General features: G+C 52.5%; 1 protein-coding gene across 3 annotated transcripts; it reads right to left on the bottom strand.

Annotated features, from left to right (window-relative positions):
• Positions 1 to 1,952: 1,952 nt before the first annotated feature.
• On the bottom strand, positions 1,953 to 9,602 carry ZSCAN9 (zinc finger and SCAN domain containing 9). Of its 3 annotated transcripts, XM_040457068.1 has the most exons (5): positions 9,498 to 9,602; positions 7,534 to 8,040; positions 7,208 to 7,355; positions 4,386 to 4,484; positions 1,953 to 2,842 (listed from the first exon to the last, which is right to left on the bottom strand). In XM_040457068.1, the coding sequence occupies exons 2-5, from the start codon at positions 7,948 to 7,950 to the stop codon at positions 2,241 to 2,243; spliced, it is 1,266 nt and encodes a 421-aa protein (XP_040313002.1). In that variant the 5' UTR covers positions 7,951 to 8,040; positions 9,498 to 9,602; the 3' UTR covers positions 1,953 to 2,240. The 3 variants fall into 3 exon arrangements, with proteins under 3 accessions (XP_040313002.1, XP_040313004.1, XP_040313003.1); XM_040457070.1 differs by lacking the exon at positions 4,386 to 4,484; XM_040457069.1 differs by lacking the exon at positions 9,498 to 9,602 and having other exon boundaries at positions 7,534 to 8,805.
• Positions 9,603 to 11,356: the final 1,754 nt, after the last annotated feature.

Here is an 11,356-nt window from a genome sequence, read left to right as displayed (position 1 = left end):
TCCTCAGAACAGTCCTGCAAAGGGGCGGGAACAGGCCCCGAGAGCCTGGGCGCAGTCACAGATGCCAGTGGTTCTGTGCCCTGGCCTTCACCCGGCCAGTGCGCCCATCCCCACTGCCATGAGGGCAGCCCTCGATCGGTGAGTGCCGGCACACGAGTTAAGTTTTGTTCAAGAGGCCCTTCCTCCAAATTAGGCTAAAGCTGGACTGAGACCACATCCTGCTCAGCCCTTTCCTTCTCTATGTCCCGTTTCCCCTGCTGTTACTTCTCCGAGTGCCCCCCCCACCCCGGAACCTGAATCCCTGCCCAGGCTCCGCTTCTCAAAAATCCAATCCAGGAGACTTATCCGAGGCCCCACCTTCCAGGATCCACTGAGACTCCATCCCAGGGGCCCTGGCTCCTGGTCCTCAACCTCCCCGCTGCACCACGTGGTTTGCAGACATAACAAGCGATGGGGACAGGCTACTTTCATAGTTGAATCTTTGAGTCTGAACTCACACAAGACCGCAGACTCTATGACAACTGACATAATCAGCAGAAGCGAATCCTCAGACCATGTCTGTATTTCATGCTAACATTTCTACCAAATGATCCCAGGGCCTGCCTTCAAGCCTACTATGATGTGGAAACTCACCTTGGGCTTCTCAGAAGTAGAACCTTCCATGACAGAGTGAGGGAAATGGCTCAAGCTGGTGCTTCGTGGAATCTGCATTAGGTAGTTCCTCTCCCTGTGATGGGAAACCGTTCGTAAGAGTTTTGACTTAAAATCCAACTTCCCAAGAAACAAGAAGAAAGGAGAGGGAGACTCAGTCTGAGAAGGGGCTCAGTCAGAAGAGCCACTTAAGGATCTCAGTCTGACCGACCTCTACATCGTAAGTCTTCCTCCAGCTCCCCCAGAGGAAGTGGAGAAGGTGTCCATAGACAGAATGCGCCCCGAGTCATAACCGTGGAAGCTGGTGCTGAGGACACGGGGGTCACTGCTGTGCTCCACTTCTGTCTGAAATTCTCCCTTGGAGGTAAAGGATAGAATCCCCAATTCCAGGGCCGGCTGCCCTGGCCAACTGAGGGCACTGCTCCTGTGCCTGGGGGACGTCCGTTCTAGCGGATCGAAGGAGAGAGAGGGGGCCGCAGCCTCGGTGGAGAAATCCTAAGAGGGGATAAGGGAGCCGCGAGCCTCGGGTCTGTTCCGCCCTGACCAGGGGAGCCTCGTCTCCCCACAAGGACACGTCCCTGGGAAGGCAGCTCCCTGGAAGGAAGACACTCAAGGCCACACAGCTGTCCTCTGAGCTGCTGCCGAACCACTGCACCAGCTGTGGAACCGTAGGAAAACCCCAACATGTTCGGGGGGGGATCTTTCTCCGGACCGAGCCAAGCGACAGAAAAGGACTCAGGAGATCTAAGAGGGTTGTTTTAAAAGCACGTTACATGGCTCATGATCCAATTCCCTGGCATGACCCTGGACTCGGGATACAAGTGACCTGTGGTGCTGACGATGGACAGGCACGAAGGGGGTTCCGGGTGACCAGAGACTAGCACAACACCCCAACAGACTGAGGATAAAGTCTGAAGCCAGGGGTTTAACTACGTGATGTTAGATGTCAACACTAGGGAACCCAATTAAGAGCATGTGAAAACTACCGTTTTCAGGAGCTCAAATTATTCCACAATAAAGGTCCAGGTTTCCAACCTTGACTCCAAGCCTGGACTTGAGTCTTCCCGTCTGCATCCATACAAGGGACCAGGACAGTGCAGTGTCCCCGCCCCTCGCGGGTAGGTAGACCCTGCACACGGTGGCCCCTGTTCCAAGGGCACAATGAGCGCATCAGGGGAAGCGGTGGGGTGGACAAGGAGTGGGCGCAGAGGAACTGGCCCTGGGGACACTGAAGACCCACGTATCATAAAACATCAGCAGGGCTCTATGTGACCTTATGGAATTAAACAGGGACGCACGTGTTTCAGGCATATTGGCCTGGCAGCGCCATTTATTCCATTACTAAGAAGGTTCAGCAGCTGCCATCTGAGTAAACAAGAAGGGTGAGTACAGGGTGAAGCAGGGTGGGGAGGGGGAGAGCCAGGGCGCGGAAGCAGCAGTGCAAACACCCAAAGCTTCCTCTTCGGATTTGCCCAGACCACGGCTCAGCGTCTGCTCCAAAACGCGAGGAGGGGGCGAGGAGACGACGCTTCCTGGCCTTCCCCTCCCCGGGGGCCAGGCCCGTGACCAGGGACAGGCGCGCCCCAGAGTCACCGCGGCCCGGCGGCCGCGTGAGTCTTCTGGTGGCGGATGAGGTTGCACTGGCGGGTGAAGTCCTTGCCGCAGCGGGCGCAGCGGTGCGGCCGCTCCCCCGTGTGGCTGCGCTCGTGCTCCAGGAGGAAGGAGCGCCGGCCGTAGCTCTTCCCGCACTGGGCGCAGCGGTGCGGCCGCTCCGGCCGGTGGCTGCGCTGGTGCTGGATGAGGCCGGCGCTCTGGCTGAAGGCCTTCCCGCACTCCCGGCAGCGGTACCGCCGGTGCGCGTCGTGGATGCCGCGGTGATTGAACAGCCCCGAGCTGCGGCTGAACGCCTTCCCGCACTCGCCGCACGCGTAGGGCCTCTCGCCCGTGTGCACCCTGCGGTGGCGGGTGAGGCCCGAATTCTGGGCAAAGGTCTTGCCGCACTCGTCACATGTGTGCCATCCCCGCCCCGGGGGGCCGCCGCGGCGCCCCTCTGCCCAGCCCTGTCCAGGCCCGGGCCCCCCGCGAGCCTCCTCCCAGGTCTGGGCGGAAAGGACTTCCCCGCGGGACTCCGCTATCTTAGGACAGTCTTCCCTCGGCACCACTTCTCTGTCCTCAGCCATGCTCGTTCCATCTGAAACACAAGAGACCAGGCAAGCGTCACCTGCTCCGACCCCACGGGAGGGTCCCTGTGCGCATGAAACCGCAGACTGCTTCCACCTGGTGTGATCCCAGGTCACAGAGCAGAAAGGAGCTTGGAAACAGAAGGGCCAGTGCGGAAGCCTTCCTCCAAGCGACAGGGAAGGCTGCCCTCCGGCAGAATGTGGCTCAGTCCTTCCTGACAGGGCAGGGGCCTGGAGAGGATTCCTCAGGCTTCTTCATGGGGAGGGCAGCTCAACGTCAGGGTGCCTTCTCCTAGTTTTCCGCTAGAACCCCTCCCCGATTTGGGTGCAGAGCCTCAAAGAGACCATGTACTCATTCATTCCTTTATGGAACAAGTGCTCCCACTCTTCTGGGGGCATCGGACAGTAAGTACTACAACCGTCAGATCCGCGACATCCCAGGTGTGTCCCAGCACGTCCCAGGTATGACCTGGCCTGTCCCAGTGGGCTCCAGCACAAGGCCCTTACTGGCTCCACACTCTGCCTGGAAAGCTCTAGGCTCCGACAACAGCTAGAGTTTGCTCAGTTCCCACCTTCTTGGTTCCTGTACTCAGGGCTGCGGTTGGCCTGCCACACCCATGGCACCCTCGATGCCCCCGACTCGCTCCAGTCCCGGCCTGGTGCACAGCACTGACCACCGTCTGACACGCTGCATCGCCACCCCGTCTGTGTGCTATGTGTTTCCCCCATCCCACAGTCTAATCTCCATGACAGTGGGATCTTTTTGTTTTATTCCTTGGGTCACGGCTGGCACATGGCAGTTATTCAATAAATATTTGTTGAATGAATACAAAACAAAGGACTGAAACCGAGCCTGCTGCTGTGGCCTCAAATGACCGGCCCAGGCATGGGCACAGGAGGCACACGGCACCCGATGGAACTGGCCCACACCGGACACTTGTCCAACCAACCCAATCGGACTTGAAGGAATTGAAGGCAGGAATGGAGACACACAGACCCAAACTGTCTAGACAGCAGAGCACAGCCCAGTGGAATCTTCAGGATGTCTCAGGTTCCCTGGGCATGACTGCTGGGGGAAGCCATCGAGACTACGAGACAGCCAACCGACCCATGAGCTGGATCTGGACAATCGAAAGCTCCTCACCCCCTCCCCTGAACTTGAAACGTGAGCTCTAGCTGCCTGCCCCGCTCCCAAAAGCTGCCCCAAGGACAGGGACTACCTGGACAGCACGCGTGACTGCAGTCAGGTAAAGCCTCTACATAAACTTGTAAAATGTGTGGGCGGGTGCCGAGATCTACGCATTTTGCCATGCCCAGGACAAGCCTCCTTTGCTTATTAAAACTGCCATCTACCCCCTTTCTCTGGTCTCTTCCTGCCCCCCACATAAGGCGCAGCCTCAGGTGACACCTGGGAAGCTCCCAAGGACCTTGTGAACCAACAGATTTCCACCCTGCAACCCAGAAAAGTCTCAGGAAAACACCCACCAACCCCCGTCCTTTTGCCAAAACATCCGGCTTTTTCTCTCCCATCTAACTGTACTGTCGCTCACGCACCAGAACAGGCGCCTTGTAGGGCTCCTCTGTTGTCAGACCACGGTTCTCCTGCTCCTTTTAGCTGGGGGAGGACAACAGGTGTGGAAAACAGGAATGTGTCTGCAGAGAAGAAACGGACCACAAATGGGATCAGCACTGCCCTCCTGCCCAAACTTCATATTTATAGTTGAGATATACCAGGAAACCGGGTAGAATGAAAGCAAAGACATTTCTCACCTTTTTCATAATTAGCACTTACACAGCCCTCCATGACTTACAAGGCACTGTCACATGTGGTATCACCCTAATGCACCTCTTTACTGGGGTTATTTTACCACCTCTTTAACAAACTGCATGACAAAAGGTAGACCTGTAGCTAGACAGACTCCACACGTACATAGAAAAAGTCTGGAAAACACACAACAATTTAACAAGTGTGGCTACTCCTGGGGAATAAAATTCGGAGAACTTTCATGTTTTACTATACACAAACTCCTATATTATTTGGATTTTTCACTATCAGCATGAATTCTGAAAGAAAAGCAAACTCAGTACTATACAGTAACCTTAAATGCAGCTTAATGTAAAAAGATTGAAGAGCTGGATGTTGGTTTTTGGTCCTTGTAATCTCAAACACTTACTACGTTGCTTAACAAAACTGGCTTTTCCTACATGTACAACATATACCTGTGCTGACAGTCCTAGAAGAGAACTTTTTGATTTGTAGATGTCCTCTATGTACTCTCCTATGGCCATGGCAAATGCTTAATGAATGACTGGATGAAGGGATGGATGGAGAAGAGGATGGAAGGATGGGTGGAGGGAGAAAGGGAGGGAGGGAAGGAAGGAAGGATGGATGGATGGATAAAGGGGTGGATGGAAGGAAGGGAGGGAGAAAGGAAAGAAGAGGGGATGGATGGATGGGAGGAAGGAGGGGTGGAAGGAAGGATGGATAGACGAAGGGATGGATGCAGGGATGGATGGATGAATGAGAGGATGGATGGATGGATGGATGGGAGAGAGGGATGAAGAGATGGAGAGACGGATGGAGGAATGGTTGGATGAGAGGATGGACTTACTCAGATGTGCTTCCTGAAGGTAGAAGAAAGGGAAACATGCCTGGAAAATAAAAAGTCCAAGTTCACGGAGAGGAGGAAGAAACAAAGGAATTGACTGGGAAGATGCTCATAAAAGAGGAAAATGAAATCAGAGGAATTTAGTCTGATGAGGTCACGGAGCCAGAGGAAGGTCTGCAGAGCACATTTACTAAGGAAAAAAGAATCTTTTAAAATGAAGAGATATGTTCCAAGTGGCAGAAATCCATGATAACTGCATGACTGCTAGGGTAGATGAAATAGAGGCAGGAAGCAGAGAGGCAAGAGAAGTTGTGGCTTTGATGAAGTGAAAATGCAAACGGCAGACACCACTGCAGACTGACTGTTAGAAAGTTAACAAATAGTCCGGCAGAGGCTACGCTGTCCTGGTGAGACATCAGACAGAAGCGGAGCCAGCTGTGACAGCGAGAGCGAGAACAGGACGACAGCTGGCACAGCCCCAAGCGCCCAGGCCTGCACCCGCCACTGAATGACACACCAGGAGATGCCAGACTGATTCCACTGGATTCCCCCGTCCAGTCTGCCACCCACTGCGCGTTCCCCACCCCTTCCTCACCCCTTTATACTGCAAACGTAAGCCCAAATGGGCAAGGGGGACCTGGAAGAACAGCCACCACATACTAAGCAAAATGCCTGCCAAGTGCTTTCCATCAGTTGTCTGTTCTGTGCTCGCAACTACCTTCTACGGTACATACTTGTTAGACTGAATTGTGTTGTCTCCCTCCCCCTAGAGTCACATGCTGAAGCCCTAACTATATTTAAAAATGGGGCCTTTTAGGAAATCAATTAGGGTAATTAAGAGTGGGGTCCTAAATGGGGCGCCTGGGTGGCTCAGTCGGTTAAGCGTCGGACTTGAGCTCAGGTCATGATCTCACGGTTCGTGGGTTCGAGCCCCGCGTCAGGCACCGTGCTGACAGCTCGGAGCCTGGAGCCTGCTTCAGATTCTGTGTCTTCCTCTCTCTCTCTCTGCCCCTCCCCTGCTCACACTCTGTCAATCTCTCTCTCAAAAAGTAGATTAACATTTAAAAAAAAAATTAAAAAAAAAAAAAAAAAAAAAAGAGTGGGGCCCTAATCTAATAGGACTAATGTCCTTATAAGAGGTAACAGCATCAGAACTTTCTTTCTCTCTTCCAACAGGAACGTATACACAGAAAGGCATGTGTGAGAACAAAGCGAGAAGGTGGCCGTCAACAACCCAGGAAGGCAGGTCTCACCAGAAACCAAGCCTGCTCGTATCTTGATCTTGGAGATCCAGCCTCAAGAACTGTGATCAAATGAATTTCTGTTTCAGCCACCCAGTGTGTGTCATTCTATTCCGACAGCCCAAGCAAACTAAGGCAATACTATTATCAACCCCATTTTGGAGATGAGGGAACTGAGACCAAGTGGTTAAATAAACCTGCCCACGTACAAGCAGCTTCTAAAACGCAAAGCCATGATTTGAATGCATCGTACCCATTCTGTAAAGCTGCCCTCCACGGTGATTCCTGGAAGTTTTCCTAAGGTACCACGTGCGAGAATACCAGAGAGATGACAGGATAGTTCACAGGGGAAGCCTGAACGCAGGGAAGGGGACAAAGTGAGGACGCTGGGCCCTCAGCAGCTGTAGCGCTGACCTTACCTGGTAAAGGGACTTCTGAGCCCCTGGTTCCCCAGGTCTGGACTTTTCATTTGTTTTTGCTTGACAAGAGGGGATGTGTTCAACACCAGAGAAGTCCTATCCCTCACCTGTCTCTCCAGTAGGGCGGGACTCTTGGGCAGTGTCACGAGGGAGCTGGGGTTCCTCGGGCTGGGACTGAAGGCTCAGTGATGTCTGCTCGCCTAGAGGCACCGTCTCTCTAGAGCAGACTTCTCGTCCCTGTCCGTAGGCTACCATCTGGAAACAGAGAGGTGACATTTGACTTCTGAAGAAGTTAACTGTCTAAAGAAACCCTTCCCAGAAAGCAGTAGGAAGCAGAGTCAGGGTCAGAGTCAGTCAAGGGGATACAAAACAAGGGATCCAAGGGTCCTTGATGACACACATACACTTCTTCCCTGCAAATCTCCCTTCCTACCTCAAGTTGTGGCTCATCGAGCTCCTTCTCCAGATCCTCCAGCAGAATCACAGCCTCTTCCCCGCTCTCTGGACAGTGCTCCCGCACCCAGGCCTGGAGCTCCTTGGGCAGGATGGTCAGGAACTGCTCCAGCACCAGCAGCTCCAGGATCTGCTCCTTCGTGCTGGCATGAGGCCTCAACCACTGGCGGCACAGCTCACGGAGCTGGGTGAGGGCCTCCCTGGGTCCAGGAGTTTCCTGGTAACACAGCTGTCGAAAGCGCGTTCGGAAGACTTCCCTCGCCAGGGGACTGCTACGTTTCAGTCTGGATTCCTGCATCTGGAGGCGACTTTCCGTCTCCACCTTCACGGTCAGCTCTTCCCAAGCCTCAGGACCATGTACATCCATGGGCAAAACCTCCTTTGAGTCTGTATTCATCCTGACTTTGAATAGTTTACAAAGCACCCTCCAGCTGGAGTCGTGTTTTAGAAGCACCTTGAGAGGTTCCCTCTTGAGCAGTAAAAATCACTGTTTATATAGAAGAATGACAACAGCTAGAGATGGGCACTGATACCATAAGCAACTGTCATAGACCCCAAGCCTCTTCACTGAAAGTAAAGTCATTTGGTGACCAAAGGATGGGAATAATGGAAAACATAAGGTCATAATGTGCAAAAATCACAGGCTTTCAAGTTACCCAGAACTGGATTCTATTATGGTTCTAACATTTACCAATTTACTGATTGACTTTCAGCCAATTTCTTATCGTCCTTCAATCTCAGTTTCTCAATGTAAAGAAATAGCAATAAAGATACCTTACAGAGCTCATGGAGAAAACAGGGACCACACAATTCACTCGGAATTGTTAAAAAGTTCAGACTCGTTTTTTCAAAGTCAAATCAGAGAAAGAATAGATGAAAATACTGCTCTTATCTTTGATAAATGAATGAGCTAACTCTCATTGGACTCTTTGCTAGAGTTTCAAAACTTAATCTTGAAAACAACCATTCGATTTCAGGTTGTTGTCCTTTGAGCTAAATTCATTGAAAACTTTATTAAACTGAGAGTAACAGCGCTGCGCTGCTGTCCACAACATGCTTTCGGATGCGAGACCACATTTAAGGCTCACGTCACCCTTTGAGGTTTGGTGACAACCACGATTTGAGGTTGCCTAAGGTCAAACCCTCTGTGAGGACAGTCCTAAGGAGCACAGAGGCCCTGGGGGAAGCGGTCTGCTCCCAGCCAGGCTGCGCCTCTCAGTCACCTGGAAGTGCCGCCCCGCAGTTGAGTTCCAGCCGGACAGCCGCGGCGGGGGGAGAGGGAAGGTGGGGAGGGGAAGGAAGACGGGGGGGGGGGGGCGGGGGGGGGGGGGACGGCACGTCCAGGGAATGGAATCCTGGGTGGATGGAGATCCGGGGAGGGACGGGGATCTGGGGTGGAGGGGGATCCAGATGGGAATCGGGGACGGCTGCGGAGCCAGGGTGTATGGAAACCCGGGGTGTATGGGGATCCCCGGACGGAGGGGAATCCGGAGACGGAGGAGGATCCAGGAACAGATGCGGATCTCGGGACGGAGGGGTATGCGGGTACGGATGCGGATCCGGGGTTCGGGCAGGAGGGAGGCAGGGCTCCCAACGCTCCAGGGCGCGAGGATCGCGAGGCTAAGGGAAGCGGAAGGGCAACGGGCACGTTCTGCGCCTGAAAGCCAGTCCGCTCTAAGCCCCTTCACCGGCTTCAGAACCGAAAGGAGAGGGTGTGACATCTTACACCCGTGCGTGCCTCCCCCGTCCCCGAGGCCGGCCGCCCAGGCCGTTGCCGCCGAGTCCAGCCTGCGGCCGTCATCCCAGTGGCGGCCCTCGAGCCTCGCGGCCTTCCCAGGCCCTGCCCGCGCGACGTCCCCTCCCCGGGCGGAGGCCCGCCTTCCGCAACCCGCCACCACCCGCCCCCCCCAGCCACGCCCGCCCGGGTTCCCGGCGCCGACTCACGGGAGCTGGACGCCGCAGGGAGACGGAGAGCGCCGACGCGACGTCTGCGGGAGCGCGCCGGCCGGAACAATGCGCCGCACCGAGGGGGCTGCCGGCCGCGGGGGGCGCTCGGGGCCGAGGCACTTCCGGGCCGCTCTAGGATCCCGCGTCTCGCCGCCCGCCGCCCGCCGCCAGCCTCCCCGCGGCTCAAGTGGTTGGAGCTGCGGCCGCAGGTGCGCCCCGCGCAGGTTTTAAACTGAAGCGCAGGAATCCTAGGTCATTAATTTGACGACACTTATTTTTAAAACTTTTTTTTTTTAAGAATATATTACCTGTGGTTTTTAAAAAACCTCAGCAACGCCAAAATTAACCAAGTAAAAGGTGAAATCCCATACTGTCACTAAGGTCCCCCTACCCTGGGATCGCCGCTGTCATGGTTCGCTGGGGATTTGCGTGTATACTTCCGATCTTTCTCACGCGCAGCTGCATAGACAAGCATTAAGCTATTTTACATTTAGGTTTTTTTTTATCATCACTTATTTTAACGTTTTCACTTCAGGTATCTTAGACCTCTTTATTGGTCGTGTAGGTCCGACTCATTTGGTGGCTGAGTACATCAAGCACAGAGACTGCAATTTATTTGTCCAGGCCCCTATACATTGATAGACTTTCCTTCTTCCTTCCTCCCTTCCTTCCTTCCTTTTGATTTTTGCTACAAAGGTTTTTTTGGATTTTTAGTGGTAATACAAAATCTGTCCAAAATAAATTGGCTTTATTTGTACAAAAGAGTATAATTATTAGTACTAGTCATCCATCAATTTTATCATGCCAACCAGAATGATAGTATTGCATAAATTATGTTTGTTTTGTTTTTAACAGAACCTCATTATTTAATAAATATTTTTAATGTTTATTTTAGAGAGAGAGACAGCATGTGTGCCAGCCTGGGGGGGGGGGGGGGCCGCGAGAGGGGGACAGAGAAGATGAGGCAGGCTCTGTACTGACAGCAGAGAACCTGAGGTGGGGCTCGAACTCATGAACCTTGAGATCATGACCTGAGCAGAAGTCAGACACTTAGCCACCCAGGCACCCCCAAAACCTCACTGTTTATTCTAATTACAGCAGTAGGAAAGTACCTTGAATGTTAATGTAAATTCTGTGATGTGTTTTAACTCCAAAACTATAGCTGTATATATTTCTTCGGTTGGTTTCCTCAACCTAGCCATCTAAGGTCATTAAATAAACACAAGCTTCATCCTTTATTTTGACTTTTTCTGAATATCCAATAAGTCTGTTATCATTAAGAGCAGCAGCATGAAGCAAATCTGCTCAAAATCCTGATCACTCTCTTCAACACACCTCACTTCCAGAGCCCTCAGTACAAACTTTTCCAACAAACTATATAATGGCCACAAATTCCCAGCTTCCCTTTAACTGGAATACAGTTCAAATACATTATTCTTGGGGCACGTGGGTGGCTCAGCGGGTTAAGCATCAGACTCTTGATTTCAGCTTAGGTCATGATTTCACAGTTCATGGGATTGAGCCCCTTGACAATGAAGCACCACAGAGCCTGCTTGAGATGTTATCTCCCTCTTCCTCTGTCCCTTTCCTGCTCATGCTCTCTCTCTCTCTCTCTCAAAATAAATAAACATTTTTTTAAAAACCCACGATTCAGCTCAAACAAGAAGAAATGCTGACTACAAGAACATTGAGCGTTACCTGAATTTGGAAACAGGTATATTGGGATATTGACTCTTCTGTGGGTTATGTCATAAGCTTTAAAAAAAAAAAAATGAAGGAGGAGGAGGGAGAAGAACAAGAAGAAGATGGAGAAGAGGATTTGGAGAACTGTTAACAAAGAGATTGAGGGAACTAGC

Source organism: Herpailurus yagouaroundi, unplaced genomic scaffold, assembly GCF_014898765.1.
Source record: "Herpailurus yagouaroundi ecotype Mexico unplaced genomic scaffold, PumYag 219, whole genome shotgun sequence".
Taxonomy (NCBI): Eukaryota; Metazoa; Chordata; class Mammalia; order Carnivora; family Felidae; genus Herpailurus; species Herpailurus yagouaroundi.
The sequence above is the reverse complement of the archived record's forward strand: the minus strand, read 5'-3'. Positions and strand labels throughout refer to the sequence as shown.